The 23740-nt window shown below is 40.8% G+C and overlaps 1 protein-coding gene across 2 annotated transcripts in view; it reads left to right on the top strand.

Annotated features, from left to right (window-relative positions):
* Nucleotides 1-1315: 1315 nt before the first annotated feature.
* mdfi (MyoD family inhibitor) overlaps nt 1316-23740 on the top strand; it is a 30731-nt gene continuing 8306 nt past the window's right edge. For both annotated transcript variants that reach the window (XR_016116696.1, XM_089010911.1), the window contains exons 1-3: nt 1316-1768; nt 3478-3673; nt 15533-15670. Coding sequence is in view for 1 of the 2 variants with exons in the window: in XM_089010911.1 (XP_088867037.1) it covers nt 3529-3673; nt 15533-15670 (283 nt within the window). In the remaining variant the exon portion in view is untranslated. The remainder of the gene's footprint in view (nt 1769-3477; nt 3674-15532; nt 15671-23740) is intronic.

The following is a 23740-nucleotide window of genomic DNA, read 5'->3' as shown; positions in this document are numbered from 1 at the left end:
TGGGACAAATCCTTTGAAATTGAATTATCTCCCTCAGCACACGTGTTCATAGTTCACGCAACACAAATGTGCCTTGGCACAGTGGTTGGGAATCGCTGGTTGAAGTTTACCAAATATCTTTCCGTGCCCTATAAAAGGCCACTGGGAGAGTATATGGGATGCTGTGGTGAGGCTGAAACGCTGGGAATGCACGTTATTGGGCCTTCCATGTGTTCATTTGCTTATAAGCTGAAAGGCGTTCCATTTGCCTTTCTACTATTGGACCCCAGAGTCTTGGTTCGTTTTTTATATATATATATATTACAAAGATAGTCTGTCCAATTAAACTGGGACTGGAATGGTCCTCAATGCAAAGAACAAAAATGCAAATGATACATTTTTGTGTACGAAATGCTGCAGACGCCTCACTGTTAGAGCTTGAACAGGCTCAGATGAGTGATTGGGAGGCCAAATTGAAGAGGGAAATGTGTTGTTCACAAAAACGGAAGCTGCCTGAAAGGCCTCGAAATTTTACAGCCTTCCCAAAGGCTTTGTTGCAACCTTTGGGTGTTATGGCTCAGTTGGTTGTTTAATATCTCGTGCAGGCTTGTGTTAAATATTGCAAATATGTGAAAGACAAATCGCACTGTTCAAATCACCAGCAAAAGAAATTCAAAATGTCCCTCAAGGTGGAGTTCTCAAATCCTTTGTTTCGAACTGTCATGGTTTTGTCATCTCAATAAACTGTTGACATCTAATGCTACTGTCTGTCAATGTGATGACCGTTTTTTAGACATTTTTTCACACCTGATATTTCTTTTAAATCTAAAAACAGAAAAAAACATCGGTGCATCTTTCCGGCAGTCTGATTTTCAAGCATTCTGAAATGTCCATATATTTGGTGCAAATGCTAGTATGATTGGTTGTTGATCGAAATGTGTACATGACCTTGTCTTTACCACCCAATGTGAGGCCTGCAGTTCAAATAAATATCTCTCAAGAAACTGAAGACTTTGTCGTGATACTTTTTTTTCCTTGAAAAATTGCACAAACATGTTATGTGTTTGGATTTGGGTGGTGGGTGGGTGGGTAATATCACAGCAATGACTCATCCCTCTACTTTTTCTTGACTATCACGCCCATAACGTTACTGCTTCAATGAATAGGTGTGTAGCCATCTGCCACAAACAAAGTCTGTTATTAATGTGAAAACATGTGGTTACCGGCCTCGTAATTCACAGGCACGAGTTGACGGCTTTGAGTTAAGAGTAAATGGTGACAGGACTGGATAGCTCAGCCCAAGTGTCGTTGGTAGCCTGGAGGAAGCATAATCACTGCAGACTCGACGGGAGTTTTCTGCCCAAAAGTTGCTGGGACCGTGAAGGTTGCACGCCTACCCATACAAGTCCGATTTTTACTCGCGTGAGAGCGAGAAAAGCTGCAGTCACAACTTTTTTTTCCCTCCCCCTTTTTTCTAGCTCCCTCAACGAGTTGCCAAAGCGTCGCAACATCTGGAGGACGAGGGGCGAGTCGGAGTACGTTTTTTGGGGGGAACCGGGGAGGAAGACTCGGTGGGGCGGAAATGCACTGAAGTTACGTTTTTTGGAGAGGGGGTGAACTTAACCGGTGCGCGGTGGATAAGGTCCGTGGAAGTGCGTTGATAAGATTGGAGGGCGTGCGAGGAGGAGGAGGGAGGAGCAGGACTCCGAGGGTGAGAGAAGCCCACCTGGAGAGGTCAGAAAATGAATTAGCCAAAAGCTGCCATATTTCCTCGACCCATCCACGCAAGGTGAGTGCGTTTCGTCGTTGTTGTGTGGCGTAAAACCGAGTTCGATTTAGAACGAATCAAAGTTCGTCTCACTGCGGTCTTCGACATGTTGTGACTCGTTATGATAAACAGACGTATGTAATTAAAACAAAACCAACCGTGTTTACCTCGCAACTATCGTGGTAAAAGTCGCCAGGGGTTGAAAGTATCCTTTCTACGTGACTGAGTTAACTTTTTGTTGTGTGGGGGGGGGGACTTCTACACTCGCAGCCGTTTCACCTTCCTTCCCAAATTAAAATGATGATGAATTCATGATTGTACGCGTCGAATGCTGAGTTTATAAATACATACATGTTTGATTGTTCGGCTTTTATTTTTTTGAAAAGTCGTCAAGGTAGTGAGACGGCGGGGGCGCGCAAACAGCTGGCCGGCTGAGGGGCACGCGCATGCCAAAACACTGGCACGTGACTGAACTTCACATTTCGCAACGATCTCGATTGTTTGCGTTGTTGTTTTCGTAGCAGGTTGTGTTTCAGATTCTACTGGAGAAACTCTGAATTTGAAGGTTGCGCTTTATGTTTTTTGGCTACATGCACTTGATAAACTTGACATCTGTGACTTTATTTGCACTTTGTGATCGTGACTTGATAAATTACAACTATAACATGCTGAATATGTTTTCTTTGATGACTCGTGCACACAGACAACATTCCCTCCCCGTCATTGTCAAAACACCACATGGTGGAATGTCCGACGAGATCAAGACCTGTTTGTCAACCGTTGCCATTAATCTTCCTTTCTCCAAACCGTTTGAGGGTTTTCCCTCATTTTAATGATTTCCCTTTTGATTCTGCATTTGAATGAGCTTCTTTCCAGTCAGTTCATAGTGGCTGGTTTTCACAGATTTGTGAGAATTTTCAAACATGTTGAACTTGACTGAATTTTTTTGGGATTGACTTTTGTCAATGAGCTTTTTTAAAATAGGTGCACAAGTACCACAAGGCTATATTAAATACCCACCCCCAATACATTACATTACAATACACTGAAGCCCCCTCGCTCCCAATCTTGAAAATCCGCCTCAAAATTCACTTGTAGTCTCGAGCATGATTCAGACTTGATCTGAGTTTTACTCCCTGGTGCTTTCCTCTATCTTTGTGACTGCTTTATTTCCTGTATATGATAGTTGTCGGTGTTAAGTTCTTCATCACAGCTTCAGCTGTTGTTAAAGCTCTATATAAATAAAGAAATATGTATTGTATAATACATATGGAGGATTATAAAATAGTTTATACATATATTTTACACTATGAAATTATAAACCTGGAAGGTCTTAACTGCAGCTACACAAATCGCTGATGGGATGAAAGCACGCCCTGGCCACAGTGTAGCTAGCGCCATCCCTGAAGAGCAACCACGGTACAATTTATGGTTGGGGGGCCTTGATAAAAGGTAAATATTTTCCATGTCAAAGCAATTTCCAATAGAACGGCAGCATTGAAGCATTTCATGTTTGAAAAACACCATGAGTCAACAACCAAACATGATGACACCTTTCTAGTTTGAAAGAAAACTGCTGTGTCTTTTTATTGAAATCTTAACCTTGCTGGTGAAAAAGGCTCATCCTCCCATGACAAACCATTGAACACAAGAAGCGTTTTATTATGTTATACATATCATGATCATTTTCCCCCCATCGCTATAATGTTTGACCATGCCCTTTCCCTCAGGCTCGCTCTTGGGCTCCTCCACCTCCTCGGAAAAGAGCCAGGCCTACGCCCATGGATGAGGAGAGGAGTTCTCCTGCCATCTCCCCAGAGCCGCCAGATGATGGGGACCCGTATCCTGCAGTGTCCTTGACCAGTTTACACGTCAATGCCAACATAGAGATTGAAAATAGCACCTTGAACCCAGCAACAAATCGCGGTAAGTGAACAGGTTCTATCTTACATTGTTGGAACGTTGGCTTAAGTAATCTGTATGAAACATTTTTTTGGGATTGTTTTATGATGCATAAAACTGTGAAGCCAGCACAAAGGACACACCAAATAGTTACATTTGGGATTTCTTGAAGAAAAATGATCTCACAGTTTGACTGTAAGCAGATTGTTCATGAATGTAAACATTGTTGATCACAGCGCACTAGTGGTGAGCACATCTTCCTCACGGTTCTGAGGGTTCAAGTTCACATTTTAGCTTCTGGCCTCATGTGGAGTTTATATTTTCATTGAAGGTTTGTGCTGGGGGTATTCTCTTGGGGCTTATCTAACATGGCAGTGTATAAAAATATATCCAAATTGGGTTAATTGAAGACTCTAAATTGTCGGTGAGTGAGAATATGAACATGTGTGCCCAGCGCTTAAAGGCCTTCTCACCTGGAGTCGGGCTTCAGGTCATCTGTAATCCTCGCGAGGGAAAAGCAATATACAAAATGAATGCATGTCATTTGCGGTGCCGCCTGCAAATGTGACCCCTTAACAAAACTGGGAGCCATCTTTGTGTCAGGCATTTAAACAGCTTTTTCCTCCTAGCCATTAACTCTCTAAACCAGGGGTGTCAAAGTCATTTTTGCCGCGGGCCACATTGTAGTTATGGTTTCCTCTCGAGGGCCGTTATGAATTTGGGGAACCCATTAGAATGTTTAAATGCCTTCAAATATTACATATAGAGCACACAGCAAATTAATGAATAACTCATTTTCAAATCTGAAGTCAAGAATAATGACTTTTATTGTGGTTGACATCCAAAAATATGAAATTTTGGCTCAGATTTTAGCAATCATCATGGAATTTAACACGTTTGATTTGCTTTCGCGGGCCGAAAAAAAATGATGTGGCGGGCCGGATTTGGCCCGCGGGCCTTGACTTTGACACCTGTGCTCTAAACAGTAACCCAAATAGAACTGTATAGAGTTTCCATTTTTTGATGATACTAGTGCAGCGTGTTCTACCGGAGACAAATTCCTTGTGTGTTCTACATACTTGGCAATAAAGATGATTCTGATTCTTTTTTTCACCCACATTTGTCCGTGATTTGTGATATTGTAAAAAAAAAAGAAAGCTAATTCGCATGAAATACAACAGGATAAAGGTTGGGCTGGGTTCAAATAGGCTGGCTAGAACTCAATTTGTCTGACGTGCAGATCAGTGTCAGTAATGAGCCAATAAATCAGCGGTTGCAATGATATAATCTCTGATTCACGATTGAGATTTCTGCCACGGTGGTATTTAGCATTTGATGCACGTTGAATGAGTTTGTGGTGCTGAGTTTGGTTTTGCTTCTTTTTTTGGGGGGGAAATCGTTGCTTCTTCTTGTGATGATGATAAGAGCTTGCTTGTTGATGTCGGTGTGCTGCATTGCGAATTTTATAAGTGACTTTTCCCTTCTGCATTTTTGATCAGCAGTCAGGTAGAAAATAACTCAAATCAGGTTTTATCCATCAGACCCAAAATGTTTTGAGAATGACCGTAAGAGCTAATAGGAGAGTGTGCAAAGATTGACATGTTATGTTGCCATGGGAACAAAACTCTTCAATGAAAGCTTTTTGTTTTTGTTCCAACATTGACATTTCTTCTGCTGGCTACTTTCTGACTCATCCTATATTCATATTGTAAGATTAGGAAGATTGTCATTTCAAATGAAAATACCTCTGGAAAACATTTTAGTTATGAAAAAAAGAGGGTGGTGCCTCGACATGTTCTTTGACTGACTTTACCTGTGCAAACTCAGGAATCCATTGCAAAATATGACTGGGCTTCTTCCGTTGAAGCTGGGCTGCCAGCCTGCTTGCTTGCGCGTGTGCACGTGTGTTGCGAGCACGTAGGTGAGCCAGGGCGGGGAGGGCACCATTGGTCAGGCTACCACAGAGAGCAACAAGGCCTTGCTTTCAGTGCTCCACAAGCTTACCCCTTCTCCACCCTACCCCTCACCTTGAGAACTCAGGACCTCTTTGGAGCTATGCAACATGCATAACTTCAGTCCAAAACACATCTGACAGAACACCAGATATTTGCCTAGCCAGCACACACTCATTAAAACTGTTTTCTCTTGCAGTTTGCATGACCAGCCCATGGCACGACAGTGCGACTCTTTGATTTCTTACAAAATGGCGCAAGACTTGTTCACCCCCACGTGCTGATGTCATGCTCAAAGATGCTTCCAAAGCGCAAATATAATGAGACCAAGAATTGTTGTCTGAATAGCTCTGTAAGCCGTTTTTTAAAACAAACAGGCAAATGCAAATAAAATAATAATTGTATATGGTGCTTTTTACGGAGCCCTGGGAAGACTTTCAGAACTTGAGCAAGAGAAAACTGTTTCCAGTCCGTTTTTTTCAGATGCTGAGAAAAAAAATTATTCTTGGACATAAAATTACTGGTATAGTGGTACATCGATGAGAAGGTTTCTTCAGCCGTCATCTGTACGAATTTCAAATTTGTACAGATGACGGCTGAAGAAACCTTCTCATCGATGGACCACTCATGTACGACTGAGAGCTTACACAGACGTGGTATAGTGGTAGATCTACTTACAAAATAAATTACTTCTAGAAAGAAAAATACTAGAAAATTTTGTATGTCAAGATACATTTTGCATGCAAATGCCCTAATCCGTTCCAAGATCCCACAATATTCAAACAGGAATGCTTTCTAAAGCAATAAACCACATCAAATGGTGTAACAAATTTATTAGAATATTAAACAAGAAATGAGAGTTGTGCATGAAGTAAAAAAAGGAAAAAATGGATGGTCATTTAACTTAACTGCTTCCTCCTCAGTTTTTGCCCTCTTGAGTTTATGTTCTCTCTCAGATGAACTGATCTGAGGTTTGCTTGTGTCGGCTTTTAACGAGCCTTCAAAAACGTCCAAGGCAAACATCAGCATAGTGAGCGTTCGTATGACTGGTGAACACATTTCTGAGTGATTCACAATTCCGTAAAACAATCGGACTGGCCCGATAGGCAAATAATGAGGATGTTACATAAGCACAAAACGATATCTATCTAGCTGCACACACAAACACATTGGATCGATGTCCCTCTTAGCCAATGGAATGCCAAGAAGATGCTTGGTAATAGCCAATGGCAGAGCAGTATGTTGCATTCATGACAGTTGGATCTGCAAGTAGCTGCCCATTCTGTATTTTTACCTTTCATATCTTGAAATGTATTTCATAACAAGAAGCAATGTTTTTCTGTTGAGACATTAAGTAACTTGAACATTTGGAATGAAGAGACGTTCGTAAGTAGAGTGACCACTGTATTCGAACAAATGGCGAATAGGATCTTTGTCAACTTAACATCTTTTAGCTGCACAAATCTACATCGACCCACAATCTTGATATTGTGGCAGTGATTAAGTTAAGTTAAACACAGTGCTAGGGCAACAAATATATCAACAGAAATGATATTTTCAAGCCATTTTGCGAACTGAAATGACACGATTTACACCGTGTCCACAATTTAATGATGCATGTGTCCCTTGAGTAGCGATCAAGCATGCACACCAAAGTGCTGAAAGATGTCTTTATAGCGATTTAGTCATCCCTTCCCGATTGTGTTTTCAGCCTTTCCTGCTCAAAGTAAGTCAAGCTCCCCCTCAGCAGCTTCAAGGCTACGAAATGGTGCCGTGTTTTGACAGATGTGCGCTCCTCGCCGTTGAAAATGTTGCTCTTTCGCAGACATGAAGATGCAATGAGGCTATCTGTTTACGTAGGAAACCCTCAGCGCCATATGCTAACCCCTCATTCGTTCTTACCACTGGCATTTCTCGTTTTTTTTGCCTCCTCCAGTGTTTTTGACCCACTTTTCTTATGATCCTTTATTATTTATCCTTTATATCTTTACTAACAAATTGATTTGTGTATATATAGTTGATGACGATGCTATTTCCAAGAGAAGGGAAGTTCGGAATACGTCATTCTTTTCCGAGTCAGTACCATGGAATTTGATTGCTTCCTCTTATTGTTTACAGACAAGTGGTTCGCATACTGTCGCCGAACACACTCCATTTTCACAGTTTGCAAGCACTTTGGACCTGACTGACCACCAAGGGTGATGTTGGGTCTGATTCTAATCTATTGAGGCAAAAACATTTAAAAATGGATGGATGGAATCTGCTTTTAGGTACCTTTGTAAACTGATTCATTGGCAGATGTGCAAAAATGTGTCCAGGGTTTTTATCATTGTCAAGACCCACAGAATATTGAGTTTTAGGACTACAAAAACATTCAAAGCAGCGTAAGAAACATTAGACTCTCTTCTTTCAACAGAAAAAATAGATAATTCCTAAATTATATGGGTCTGGAGTTATATGAGCTTGAAATGAGGGTGGCTGTCCAAAATACAATGCAATGCATACATATTGGTTTAAAAAAAATTCTGCCCCCTTGTGGAGAAGAAGTAATATTGCCAGAGGCCATGGCCAGCGCTTTATCGGCACCCAAACATGAAATAACAAAACCGAACAAATCTGGAATGGCGCTCTGTCATATTTTTAATTCCCGAATAAATCCGTGAATGGCAGTGAATGTTAATTCTTGTCAGTTTTTTTTGTAAGAATTCACTTTGCACAATGAAGTCCCATGCAAGAGCTGTGTCAACACTACTGCCCAGTACTTTGTGTTTTGTAAAAGGTCTCCTATGAGATATCTTTAGATCATCTCTAGGAGAAAAAAAAAGCTAAACTGTCCACAGGACTTGATGTAATTGACATTCTGTTTTTACATTTTTCAACCCAAGTTCACCAGCCGGATGACTGGCTTCGTTGGCTGCAATGCAAGCCGCCTGTAACTGCCGACAATGAAAATAAATGAATTGATCTTTCCGTTTATCCAGGTTGACGCCAAGCGATATTGGGTTACTCCTTGGCCCATGCACCTCTCCGCTCTAACTAACCATGTAAACTTTCAAAGCAAACCAACAGACTATGATCAAAACCAGGCTAAACCAAATTTGTGCTTGGCTAAGTTCATTATTTCAATATGTTCTAAAAACTAATATGTGGCTTTCTGGTTTGCGTCGGTGTTGATTTCGTGAGGCTGCGTCTGTCAAATTCAACATGTTGAACAGCATTGTTACCCTCTCCTGTATTCTCTCACAGCATGCCAAACGTAATTGTGACAATAAATAACTTGAGTGGCATTTCAACTGTGGATGCTTTCAGGGTTTACCCAGAGCTCTGTAAACAATACCAATTTGGAAACAGTTTTTTAGTTTGAAGGACTTAAATCACACTGTCTTGTGTGAGTCTGAGGTGGAGTCGATAAGATTTCGTTAATCTTTCATCATTCATCGAATTATGATCTTCTCTCAGAAGATCATAATTCTTCTTTAATATATGAACTCATGTATTTCGTTTTTCTACTTTCATTCCTTTCATCACTTTGCTGCTGTGAAATGTAAATTTCTCCACTGTGAGACTAATAAAGGCATATCCAATCCAATCCAATCCAACCTTTTCATGGACCAAAAATGACAACCTGAAACCTGATGGCATGATAAGCTGTTCGCTGTGACCGCAGTCCCTGAAGGAGTTAAGATTTTTTTCCCCAAAAAACAAGCTGCAGTTTAAATATTTTGATATTTAGTTGAATCGTCTCATGTTTGTTCCATCACAAAACTGCTGTATGTCTCTCCTGTGCTGTGTTAGGGATGCAACTATGAGCCTTGCCAGTCTCATTTGAGGCACAGAGGTTCATTGAGGCCAATGTCGAATTTAGTTTCCCACTGAGATTGAAATAACCAAGGTGCAATTTGGGGCATTTTTTACAGCGTATTTGAAGTACAGAAATGGAGAGGGGGGAAGCTGTCTTCCCGCACCTCGCAAACGTCTGAGAAAGTGTTGCTCCCGCTAACAGGCACACAAACACACATTTACCCATGACAGACTGTGTCAACATCGTGTGAAAGTAGCAAACTTTCACGTCAAACAATTTGGTTTGAATCATCTTCAAAAGATCTGAAGCCATCTTTTCCAGGATTGTTTCCTGATTCGTTTCAAAATGTTGCCAGTATCCTTGAACTCCCCAAGCAGTTAATTCTCCCAAAAATATTCAAGAGCTACCGTATTGTAAGACACACCTAAAAATATCAAAGATCTCAAAAGCCGACAGTGCACTTCATAATCCGGTGAGTCTATTACACAAATCAATATTCTGATGTCTTGGATGTCATATTTTAAATGTTCTGTAAAGTGGTTTGTTACAGCTGCGGGGTTTATAAAAGCTCAGTATGAACATTGTTGTATTGTATTGCCTTTAGTGTAGCCTCAAAATGGGAATTTTACTAATGAATAACAGTTACAATGTTATTAATTATTTTCTTGCTTTTTGTTTTCTGGATGATACTGGTCTTCTGAATGCCCATTCCACATATTTCTTGGTGAACATTGAAACGTGTAAATGGCAAAGGCCACGTTGATGTCTTTTGAGGCAGTGTTTGGATTGGTTTGGATTTGCCTTTATTAGTCTCGCAGTCGAGATGCTACACAATGGTACAAATATGTTTTGCTGAATCAGAATTTTAAGATTTGAATGTGAAGGTGACAAATCCATGACTGTCACGATCCAGGAAAATATTTTTAAGGCTTTTACACTGAATTATGTCAAAATAGCTACACAGAGCCTGGGTGGAACCTGATAGAGTGTTTATGCACATTAGTAAACATATTACGTTATTTCATGTTTAGATTAAGTAAACATATGTTTTTTCATGTTTAGCTTAGTATATATTATGAATTGTGCACGTTTAATTTCAGTCTAATTTAGTTAAATAAAACTATCAGTCTTATTAGTTCAATAGTCGTTGCAAAGAAGCGACCCGCCCAACACTGAGCTGTTCGTAACCGATTGGACGGGAAAGATCGACTTGTTCGTAACCGATTGGACAACAGATCGCCACTGTGTATGTTTAAAAACTTGTCAGAGCGGGAGCTCGTTCTCTTTTGCTCTTTGTCTCTTTTGCTCTTTGTCTCTTTTGCTCTTTGTCTCTTTTGCTCTTTGTCTCTTTTGCTCTTTGCTCGTGTGCTCACGTCTTCGTCCCACCGAGACGAGAAGTGCTTTTTCTGTCTCATTAGAATAAAGTAGTTTTTTGTTCACCATCTATCGTACTTGCTGATATTTTTATCAAGTGAACTTCCGACAATACCGAACCAGGAAAGACGAACTAGAAGTTTTAACCGAACAGAACCTTTGTTGAATTAAGTATGTCTTCCAGTTTATAACATCCGTTTTAAGGAAGATGCTTCACACCTTCAGCAAGTAGCGAATATACTGTCATATTCTGGAGTCTATTGGTGCTCTCTGTGTTGTTCATCAAGTCATCTATTCTATTGTATGCTTGCATCTCATATAATGCTGTTTTATGTCAACGAAGACCTATTAAGCTCTTTTCTTTGTTCTTAAATCGAGATGTCTTCAGCAGCACTTTTCAAAATGAGCAAAAACACCTCACAAAATGTAATGAGTTCAATCAAGTGTAACTGTTATTCAGATCTGGGAAACAAGACAAACCTCTGAGACATTGTAACCCAATCAATGTTTGAGACCAGACAGATTTAACTTTTAATGAGCTGTTATCACCATCGTTTGTTGAAGTTTTAATCCCTCCTTTTGGACAGATTCCAGTTTGCGTGTGTGTGCGTGTGTGTGTGTGTGTGTGTGTGTGTGTGTGTGTGTGTGTGTGTGTGTGTGTGTGTGTGTGTGTGTGTGTGTCTATGGTTTGTGTGTGTGTTCGTCTATGGTTAAATAATTAGTTCCACTATTCTTTTTCTTTTCAGTGTGTGAGTTCTTCTTGCTTGGATTTGTTTTTGTTTGGTGTTGGATTCAGATAAAACCGTCCCAACCAGAATTGTGTGTTCCCTTTGTGTTATGCTCGCTCTGGTCAAAACCCTCAGTGTTCGTGTGTGTGGTTTCAATCTGTTCCAGTTGTTACTGCTGGCCAGGCAGATACTACTATGCTGTCCCTACTCACTCTGTGCTACTAAACATAGGTCTGTTTTGATGCATTTTTCAAGCAGTGCACCATGGGGTCCATGCGGAGTGAGGCACTTATTAGGATACTTTTTTTTAAATGCCCCAAAAAATGTAGTTGTTAATAACGTCTACCATAAATGTATGCATCCAGTCATCCATTTTCTCTGGTGTGTTAGAGCCAATCACAGATGAATTTAGGGAAGTAACACAATCATACCATTTTAATCTGAAAACATGTTAAATTATATTTGAGATAATACATTACGGTGTACTCAACAACTTCTCTTTCTGTCACTTGATTTCAATTTTTTTTGGACAGTACTTGTCTGTGTTTTCCATGCATGTGATGAAGGCGCACTCACTGATTGTTCTTTTGGCATTCTCAAGCGGCAGCACGTTCTCCCTTGATCTTAAACATCGACATCACATATGTCACGTCTACTCTGCAGGTGCAACACGGTTGTACGAGTACATCAGATTAATGGTGACGCTGTGAAGCATTCTAGTTGATGACATACAGTCTCTCGACATCACGAAAGGATCTCCACTGTTATTATTGCGTAACTTAATTAATTAATTAATTTTGATCAGTCAAGTGTCATCAATTGACTTGATTGGCCGTTATTAAGCATTGATGGGCATTGTGGAGACCACATTATACAAATCTAGGCTTTTGTTCATGGGGCTATGTGATAACAGTCCTGTAAGTTTTGAAAGGCGCTTATAAATGAAATGGATTATTATTATTATTATTATTATAATTATTATTATATATATACACTGTATATACATTAGCATCTCAACATATTTTGGACAATTATGTGTTGTTGTTGGTATAATTGTTGTTAATGACGGCATTTTCCACATCCAAACAGAGTGGACGTCTGTGTTTCTACTTCCTAATTATTCAAGCGAGAGACACCATGTTGACTAGGATAGAATGGCTGTAGAGTTCCCAGTAAAAAAAGCCGAAAGCTATGCTATCCCACAAATGCTTTAGAAGCTATAACGTCATTTGCAGTAGCCCATATAGTAACTCTGTTTGTGTGTGTGTGTGCGCACGTGTGTTTGCTTTAATATCTGTTTACTATCGGAATAAATGTCTTCCGCATTGCCCTTTAGGGATATACACGCACACACACACACACATCGTGAACAAACATACTCAACACCGCAAACACGCATAAACACATGTACAAAATGTGAATAAACATACGTACATCTTTCCCCAAAACACATGTAAGCACATTTGCCCGGCTCCCCTAAGACCTTTATGGTTGCACTGGTCTGATTCGAATTAGAGGCTCATCATCCTCAGATCTCACTAATGGCACTGAGGTCAGGCGGTTTGGTGGTTTGATGCTGTTGCCAGCAAACAATTGGTTGAGGGCCTGGGTGGATGGCTTTAAGGGCTCTGGTGGCAATGGGTTTATTTCTCAGGAATTTAAAAACAAGACCTGCACACTTTTTTAACCCGTGATACTCCATTGGTACAAATGAGTCCAAATGAGTCAGTAGGACACACATGCTCGAAATGAATCAGCTGACGATATGATTGGCATTGGCAAGCATAATATAATATAATATACGAATGTTATCCTAATACGTATTCTGATAGCGGGTGTTACACGCTGACTGTTCAAATCATTAAGTGCACTTGTACACTTTGAGACCCAATGTCATAATTTGGCAGGGTTAAGGACCTGAGTCCAGGAAAGTGGGGAGACGACGCAGAGGATTCCTTTTACACTACGTTAATTATGTACAGTCGGCCTAATAAGTGAAGAGTCCATAACATTTTGTAAATGGTGCAAAGCTACGGTAGTTTCCAGTTTTATCACACAGAACCGCTTTCGCTAATATTGACACGAGCTACGGTAGGTCAGACATGGGCAACTAGCAACCCATGAGCCGTATCCCCACCCTCAATAAGAGGGGGGTTACAGTATGAATGAGTCCCAACTTGTAATGGCTCAATCACTGATTTGGATAAGGTTAACAGCTGTTGCAGCTGAGGTACAAGAATGCCATTTTGGTTGCGATCCAACTTAAGGACTTCATCGTATTAATCAGCAACTTTTCTCACGATTCAAAAGCAACTGAGCGATCATCAGAATCAGAATCAGAATCATCAAGTATGTAGAACACACAAGTAATTTGTTTCTGGTAGAACACGCTGCACTAGTATCATCATCAAAAAAATTGCAAAGAGGCACTATACAGTTCCATTTGGGCTACTTTTGAACGAGTTCAAAGAGTTAATGGCTTGGGGGAAAGAAGCTGTTTAAATGTCTAAATAGTAGGATGAAATACACAGAGACAAATACAGCCCATCACTCTGAGAAACGACAAGTATGCTATTGTTTAACTTCAAACTTCAAAACAGGATTGTCACGAAGGAGCTTTCAATTCAGTTTTTCACATCTTGTACATCTATGTCATTCCACACACAGAAGTCAACGATAATAAGATTTAAATCACACAGACTTTTTTCTTTACGCTTTCTCTCATTGTTATAAATGAGGATGGCCTTTGCATCAATCCACTGGCTGCCAATGGTAATTACTGTGATTGTCTTGGCATTTGAGCTCACGCCTGCAAGCATAATAGAATATGGGGATGTTATCCTAATATCTATCGATATATATATTTATTACGCTGCGGTCATATTGACAGGTATCCAATACATATCCGATTTTTACCCTCATCAATCCTGATCAGAGGATATCCGGTTATATTGTGTTTCCATTTTTTTTTTCTTCTTGCTCTTTCTGTTTTCGCTGCCATGACCCACATCTGAATTGTGCCACTTGGGAAGCAAAAATTGGAAGTGTGTCACTTGCGCCGTGGAATTTTGAGGCATCGGGGTGTGGGGGTGGGGTGGGTTTGTCTCTGTGAAAGGAACCTCCATTTGACATCATCTCTGTACAGTGTAATTTTCTTTTGCAGCGCAAACCGAGACACCAAGTGTCAACTTATTTATAAAGCCATGCCAGTTACGAAAGGAAATGTGTCTCAAGGGCGCGCGGAGGGAATGTGAATTTGGTGGTGTGGAAGACGGGGATGGGAAAACAGATAGATAGTGAGCAAGAGCTGCTTAAACAAATAAACATCGCCGGGAAGTGTTGAGTCCATGCGCGAGACGTGGTTGGGCTTGTGTGTGTGTGTATTTATCAAATCCAGCTGGCACTGATTTGCCTCAGAATAAGTCCGCACCTCTCAGAGGCTTGAGCCTACTTTGAAGGCCTCTGTGTTGTATATCTGTGTGTGCGAGCATGTGAGTCCATAATAACAGTTTCATTAGAGCTGCCGTTGTTGCCAGAGAACACATAAAACACTAAGACATGCTGTGTATTTATCTATTTTTTTTTTTATTACATGTATATGATGTGTTCACCCGCTATGTTTTTAAGCTATATCCTCTCACACGCATACTTATGCAGCCACAAGATTCCAGGTTACCAAAGTGTGCACATAGACCCTTGAACAGTCCCAGAGGGTTGACGCTAACGACTTCCAGATGCAAGTTGAGCAGAGAAAACACACCAACACAGACACAGACAAATCTTCTGCTTTGTTGAAGTCAGCAGAACTGCTTTTGAAATTAATGAAGTGCGCGTGGATGTGAAGGACAACAAGAGTTGATATGTTTTTACAGACACAGAGTATGGTTTGGTCTTCACACAATAACAGCCAAGAAAAGCAAGCTATTCATACAGGAAGTAGTAGAGTAGGAATCCATTTCAAAATAAAGTTCACCATGTGCTCTTGTATTTAAAAAAAAAGTAATCTAAAGTGTGGTTGTTTTTCCAGATGTGGCCAACATCTACACTGAGCCCCTCATATTGAGGTCAGATGTCATCCCAGAGAGGACACAAGGTAACGACGGAGGCAAATCCAGAAGCAGCCTCTCGCACACGGAACTACCGACGCCCAGCACAAGTATCACGTGTGAGTAAACAGCACACTCCCACGCCACACGGACAAACAAATGGAGAGAGGCTGGTGAAAATTGCCTTTCCATTACATTTCAGCAGGTCGGGTGAGTCACATTGTCCTGACCTTTAACAAATTGGCCCACAAAAAAAATGTCCAACTTGTTTGTCAGCCAAGTAGGTTACGTTCTTGATTTTTGAACACGAGCAAGACTGCGTCCAAATCAGTGTACTTGAAACAAAACATTTTCCTCCTTGTCTTCACGATGGGAAAATAAGTATTGTCATTACCGTAACAACACTGGACGAGTGTGGCCGCTACTGTGAAATGTGCTTTCATTTGTAAGTCTCGTTTAATATTTCACGGTTGGCGGAACGTGATGCTATCAGTCAAATCAATATGAATACTAATGAAATGAGAGATTTAATCAATTGAACGCCACACAGTCTGATGTCATAATCTCTTCCAGGGGTCTCCAGAGCGTTTTTTTTTTCCCCTTCCTTCAGCCTTTCTAAAAAGACATTGAATGCCTGTGTGTGCTAGCTGCTATATTTATTTTAATGTTTTAGCTCAACAAAAACAACAAAAGTTCAGTTTGAGCCCCGCTCAAGAACTTCCTCCTCACGGACTAAAACAATGAAAAAGAAAAACTGCTCGATCAGAAAGATGCATAACACTCAACAATTTGTGTTGACCATTGAACCACAAAACATGAATACTCATATTTTCCACTGCTGGACTTTTAGATCACTTTCGTGCTTACCTTGTTTGGTTCGAACCAAAATAGCCCATGTGAAAAGTGTCTTGAGGCAGCCGTCTGTACCAACAAGCCAAAATTTGATCCGGCTGAACGAGGTGGCTCGGGGTTCAAATTGTATTACAGTCTGGTCAGCTTCATCTGCATGGTCATAACTTCCTGAACACTTTGTGAATAATGGCAAGAAGTCAAATTAGGACTGCCACATCTAAAAATGTATGGGAAAAAAGAATAAAAATCTGTTTTTTTTTGTTTACAAAATGGCAAAAAATGAAATAGCTCTCTAATTATTAACTCATTCACTGTCATTCCTAAATGTATTCGTGAATTTTAACTATAATGTAGAATGCCATTCCCGAATTTGTTCGGATTTTGGTTTTTCTTTCTGGAGTGCCGATAAAGCGCTGGCCAGACCTCTGGAAATGTTTTTTCCCCTTCACATTTCCCTTTTTCCGCATGTGAGCGCTTTCTTCCAGTTTCAGCTGTTGTTAAACCGCTCTATAAACCATTATGTGTGTACTGCAATATATTTTGGACAGCCGCCCTGATTTCAAGCTCATATAACTCCAGACCCATATAACTTGGGAATTAACTTTTTTTTTCTGATGAAAGAAGAGAGTCTATGGTTTCTTACGCTGCATTGAATGTTTATGTAGTCTGAAAACTCTATATTATGTGAGTCCTGGAATTTGAGTGACAATGACAAAAACCCTGGCACTGGAGTGGACACATTTTTGCACGTCTGGCAGTGAATGGGTTAAAATATTAAAATGGCGATATGGTGCTAGCTAGCTATTAAATTAGCTGGTTAGCTCCATAGCGCCACTTGGCCACTGTTTTGTGACGGGAATCTCCCAAACACCTGGAAATCCTTTCTCTTGAGTCATATCGTTATCAGCCGACACCACCCACTTCCCTCCCTCATATTTTCAGTCCATCGTGTCAGCCAAAGACTCCGTCTCTCACTCCTTCCGTCTGCATCTCAGGTCACTGAGGTCCACTTTTATCAAAGCCAAAGGGTTACACCACCATGGATGTATATTTGTCTTGCTCTGGCTTCAGTTTGAAGTGAGGCAAATGTGAACCGAATACTTCTACTGTGTCATTTACTCACTTAGAAGATTGCACTGGACACCCACAGGCATGGAGCTTAAGTCCCTGAATGTTAGCGCTCTTAACAATGTGCCTGACATTGTCTAAATATGCATTTCCTGCCATTTTGTAACAATGACTCAAAAGAGCATCAGAAAAACAGGGAGCCTTTATGAAGAAACTGTCATATGAGCTCATGTGAAAAAACATTTTCCCTCACTGGAATCCAATAACGGATGACGCGCACATGCAAACCTGCCCTTTGCTAATAGCTACTTTGTGGCAAGCGACTGACCCGCAAATCAGTCAGGAAGCATCTAAGTAGGCGAATGGCGAGTGTGCGAGCGGCTGTGTGAACGTCCGCTGTGTCTGTTTGTGGTTTTACTCCTCGACCTATTCTGTATGATGTGTGTGTCCCTATTTTCAGGTCCACAAAAGTGCTAGCTTAAATCACGTGCTCTCTTTCTCCTCCTGTTTGGGTTTTATATGTCTATAAAATCTATGGAACCTGCTGACTCCATATGCTACGCAGAGCCTTATTTAGATGGAATCTTTAACCAAGCTTCACACTTTACTCTCTTTTTTTTTAGCGAGGTTGCTTCAATATAACACAACCGCAAACCAAGGCTGAGAACACACGTTCAGAAAATTGGATTGTTTTTGTTACGATTTTGCCAAGTGCACATTTTATGTCATATTCGATTGTCCTACAAGATTATCCGTCGCCTTGCTCCTCTTTTAGAAACACTCCGAAAACACCAGTATATATTCGGAAGCTTCTCTTTGTTTTTGTAAGATTGATGGTGGGGCAGAATCATCATGTTGTGTTGTTCCACCTTGAGATAATCAAAACTGACCACACACACACACACACACACACGGCAGTCAAAAAAAATCTCATGATTTAAAAACAATTCTTGCATGTAGCAGGTGTTCAGACACATAAAATGACTCAAGGCATATTCTGAGGTCATGTCATTGTGAGATTTTCTTATTAGTCTGCATTTGTTGGCCTGGAGTGTAAAAGAAACAGAAGCCAAAACAGAAGTTGTCTCAACACTGACGTTGTGATGTGAGCATGTGTCTGGCGTGGGGCCTCCGAACGGCCGTCTGAAAACAATGTGCTGCTAACGTGTGAGTGTGAATTAGAATGACACACTCCTCATCGGCGATGTCGATGACCGTGACGTCAAAGACGTCACGGTCTCAGCCTCCTCTCAGCTGGATGTGCCTGTTTCTCGACCGTGCCTCACCACGGCCACTTATTAATGAGAATTTCTGTGCAGTGTTTATGACACAAGGTTTACTTCAAAAAGCAAGCATGTAGTTCTAAAAAAAAAAAAAAAAAAATTGTCAAAAATTCATATACAGTAAAGTCTCGTTATATCGATATCGGATATATCGATAGTCCCGGTTATATCGATACTATTTCTATGCACGCACGGGGAAAATTACATGCAAACGGGGTCGGATATATCGATAGTCCCGGTTATATCGATATTTTTTCGGACTCCCTTGAATATCGATATAACGAGACTTTACTGTAGTTCAAATATTGTCAAATGATATTCGGTTTCTGCTTTAATGCATTATATGCTTATCTCCATTTTCAAACTGTAGCCGTTAGATGAAGCTGTTCGAGCCAAACACAGTCATCCTAGTGGCTCATGCCAAGTACAGAGATAAACACATCTCTGGGCTGGGAAGAAGATGTCTAAGTACAGGGTAGCCGAGACATGCAGAGAAAGGAGGTAGAGGGTGTTGCTGCGAATGAAGAAGGATGCGCTTTGAGTGTTTGTGACTCATGTGTAATTGCGCACGTTGGCACCTTGCCGTTAATAATATGCATTGTCATTTAATATATGGATTGGGGACGACAGTTGCTGCCGTTTCCTCGTCTCATCATGACAACACCACACATTGCGCCTGATTTTGCTGTTATTTTTAAGCATTGCTGATTCATTGTCGATGAGTCACCTCTGCGCAAGTCCTCTTGCTCCAAATATCTAACTTACAAACACTGACCCACTTCTTTGCTCACTCTCACGTTCACTTCATCTCACTTCTTGACATTCTCAATTTTCAGACAAAGGGACCTTGTTTTTCTTCCCCCCTCCTTTCCTTTCCAGAGTGAAGCCTTCACGTGTTCATGCATGCATATATTTGTGTGCATAAGTCGGTTTAACCTCAAGCTCTTTTTGGAGACAGTCGTGACTCCTGGGTTCTCAAAGTTCGTCTCTTTGCACACCCATATCCTGCTATATTCATGCTCTCTTCAACACACACACACACACACACACACACTTACATTCATGCTAGCAGTGCAATATGAGGGGTACACATGGCTGCAAGAAGATCCAGGACAGGCTAAAGAAAGCAGTAAACAATCTGAACCTCACAGCGAGCGCACCATCCCTCCACTATGCTTCAACCTAACCTGCTTGTGGCGTTAAAAGCTCGATTGTGAAAATTGCTTCAATGAGAAAGACACAGCAAAGTGTTGTTGGCAGGAATGGATGATTGGGTCTGGGTGGGGAGGGTGGAGGGACAAAAGAACAGTCCTCAATGACTTTTGCAACAGTCAAGAGGAGAAACGATAGATCTTTCTCGTAACGAGCGAGCACACGCTGTCCTGGCTGTGCGGCTTGCCAAACATCTGGGGCAAAGTTAGAAAACGCTGAATGAAAAGAATCTGAAATAACGGCGGATTGGTTGCGCGACGCCCAACGCGAGCCAGCTCAAACAGTCCTTGTTGGGTTATCTGTCTGGGAGTGGTTATCGAATAGACGCTTTTATTGCGAGTTTCTGTTTCTGAGCCAGATTTTAAGACCACACTCGCAGAGTGTGTGCATGTATCCGTGTGTGAGGTACAGAGCAATCATTTAGATTTTTTTTAATGAGGGTGGGGGGGGGGGGTCTGCTGTGCTTTACCGTGTCCCATCAGGCCTCACCGCGGCCACCATATGCTTGATGGTCAGGAAAATATTCTAACCTTTAAAGGATGCTATGTCATGCCGCCATTAAAACCAAAGCTTCACTTTTATTCTTCTTTTGAGATTGTGTTTGGCTTGACAGCCCACACTGTGTTTTCCCACCTCGTCGCCGCTTCATCTTCAACTCCAGAGATTAAGCAGACCATGTTATAGAAATCCCGATTGGTAACAAATTGGCACCGCATGTTAGGTTAAACCCAAAAAAGTGATTAGTAAATGCATGTTTTTTCATTTCGTTCTAGTTTTACACATATATGGACAGTCCTAGTTGACTCGCATGGATGTCTTTTGAGTTGTGTAAGCCTCAGTGCAAATTCCCGCTGTTCACAATCTCATCCAGGGCTTGTATAAATGTCTTACTCCAAAAGTCAAATCATTAATCACCCTGTTTTTATAACATGTTTCATTTGGATTTTGACGATGCAGTGGAATATGCAAGGCAATCGAGCCAATAATGGGATTATTTTTTCCCCCGCCCATCGTCAAACCTTTTACCGATTTGTCACCAGGTACTGCGTTTTCCTCGTACATAACAAAACAAGTTTTCTTATCTTCGGTGTAGACTCCAAATTGTCCCAAAAATAAAAATGTGTACGTCTCCAGAAAATGGATGAATCTCATGTTCCAGTTCTTGAGGCTGTGATGCTTGTTATGCAAATAACCGTTCCATAAAATGCACAATTCCAAAATGGGGGAAGAAAAAAAACATAAAACAAAAACACAAAGTGTTAATCCTGGCTACATTGAGCACTCTCAAGTTTTGCTGATGTTTCAAGTCACGTCATTCGTGACTGTGGTTGAGAGTCTAAATTTTAGTGTGGCTTGAGAGGTCGACTGTAATTCTCTTGAATGCTTCAAACAAATTCTGAATTGCCTCACGGTAAACTGATTTTCATACATACGTACAAGTTTGCTTCCAAACATCTTTTTCTCATCAGCTGCATGTTAACTGTTACTTTAACATCTTTTTTTCCATTATTTATTCACCGTTATAGTTTGGACGGCACCCAGTGGCGCTCCTGTTGGAGAGTTATCCCTGCCCTAAGATGCCCTCATTTGCATGAGGAGTAATCCAACGCAATTGTGCATTATTTAATTATTATGACTTGGCATTTAAACTGCTATATTATGCTTTTAGCTAGCTGTATAGGAATAGTGAATTAGCTAGCTATATGCTATAGGCATAGTGAGTGAGCTAACTAACAGCATAATATAGCAGTAGAAATACAAAGTCTATGCTAGCTAGCTCACTATGCCTATACAGCTAGCTCACTAAGCATATATAGCTAGCTAACAGCATAATATAGCAGTAGAAATGCTGAGTCTATGCTAGCTAGCTCACAATGCCTATACAGCTAGCTCACTATGCCTATACAGCTAACTCACAATGCCTACACAGCTAACTAACAGCATAATATAGGAGTAGAAACATGAAGTCTATGATAGCTAGCTCACAATGCCTATACAGCTAGCTCACTATGCATATATAGCTAGCTAACAGCATAATATAGGAGTAGAAATGCTGAGTCTATGCTAGCTAGCTCACAATGCCTATACAGCTAGCTCACTATGCCTATACAGCTAACTCACAATGCCTACACAGCTAACTAACAGCATAATATAGGAGTAGAAACATGAAGTCTATGATAGCTAGCTCACAATGCCTATACAGCTAGGTAGCTCACTATGTCTATACAAGAAAAAAATAATCCTGCCATTTTAAGAAGGGCTCTCTGTCATTATTTAGATTCTCTTGTGAGTCAGTTATGCCACAGACGAGGCTGTCACAATCCAGCGGACAATAAGATAGCCTGAAGCCTGTTAGCTTGTTAGCTAGCTGGTGACGAGCTGAGCGGACGGGACATATTTCAGACATGGAGGCTTGAAGTGGCTCAAACGTGTTGGGATGAAGAGGTGGAAGACATTTTTGGCTTGGAGATTTTTCAGTTGGGTGTGGTTGAGTAGAAACATCAGCATCTTTTGAGAGCGGGGACAGTAGCTTAATTGTTCATAAGAATAAGAAACACTGCAATGCTACATACGGTGGCTGTGCTTACAATGTACCGCGAAAACTTAGTGAAAACTGTGAAAAACTGTTTTTGGTTGAAAAAACTGTGAAAACCAGATTTTGGTAAAAAGAAATGGAACCGGTTGGAACCAGTTTTAGTATGTATAGATGAATGCACGTTGTATGCTCAAAAACCGATATTTGAAAAAAAAAACAGTTCTGTTACATAAAAAAATCAAGTCTTTTGTTTTGTGGCGAAGTAACCCTTGGTCAGCATAAACTCAAAAAATGGCCACAATGAAAAGTTTGGACTAAAAAAAAAAAATCATTGAAATTTGGCAATGTGGTAAACAGCACTTGTTTGATTTGTCAATTTACAAAAAGAAACATTTATTTTTTAAGTTACATTTTGGAGAAATTTGTGTTTTCGTAACTTTAAGGGCTGATGTGAAGAAGCATACTAGTTAGTGTATTGCTTGTGGATTGCTCTTCCCGAGATAAACAACAATCTTGTCTGGGGAAGAGGTCGCGAATGCGTTTCTATAACCACACATTTGACCAACACACATAGCGTGGTTTTATATTCTTGAAATATTCATGGCCACTTGTACTTTTTGGCATGAAGGGTTCCATCATTGTCATTCCAAGTTACTGACACAGTCTTACAACATGACAGGCGCTTGGCTTTTGAATCGGTCGCTGACTCCATGGTTCTTCGGGACCCGCAATGTCTAATTCAGCTGACCACAACACACATTTCTACCGCACGATGGTCCAGCCCAGTTGCTCTGAGCACAGAGGAATTGACGTCACTTCTCGGCACGATTCAAATTGGACTTCCTTTTGGAGCACAAGAGTTTAATTTGGCACCGGAGAATGGAGCTCGGCATTGTTCTTGTTTGATAAAGTGTTGCCAAAGTCTTCTTTTCTATCAGCGATTGATGAATAACTCTTCTTGATGAAGTGAAGCGGTGTCTTAAGGATGGTGCATCACTGTGTTCTGCTTAAGATTGACTCCTTTGTCTGTAGGCGCCGGAATTATCCACGTTCAATGAATCGTTTAATGAAATTATGCAGCATACAGCGAGGCATATTCAAAGCCTTACATTTCTTTGGATGAACATTGGAATCATTCTCATTTCATCAAATGCATTTCCCAGAAAACCGCTGATCCTTATCCTCTTCCCGTCTATGCCGCCGAAGAACAAGATAGTTCCTAAGACCTGTTTTCAAAT

This window comes from Hippocampus bargibanti, linkage group LG12 (genome assembly GCF_051943395.1).
Source record: "Hippocampus bargibanti isolate YZ-2025 linkage group LG12, ASM5194339v1, whole genome shotgun sequence".
NCBI classification, from domain to species: Eukaryota; Metazoa; Chordata; class Actinopteri; order Syngnathiformes; family Syngnathidae; genus Hippocampus; species Hippocampus bargibanti.
This window is presented reverse-complemented; position numbering and strand designations above follow the sequence as displayed.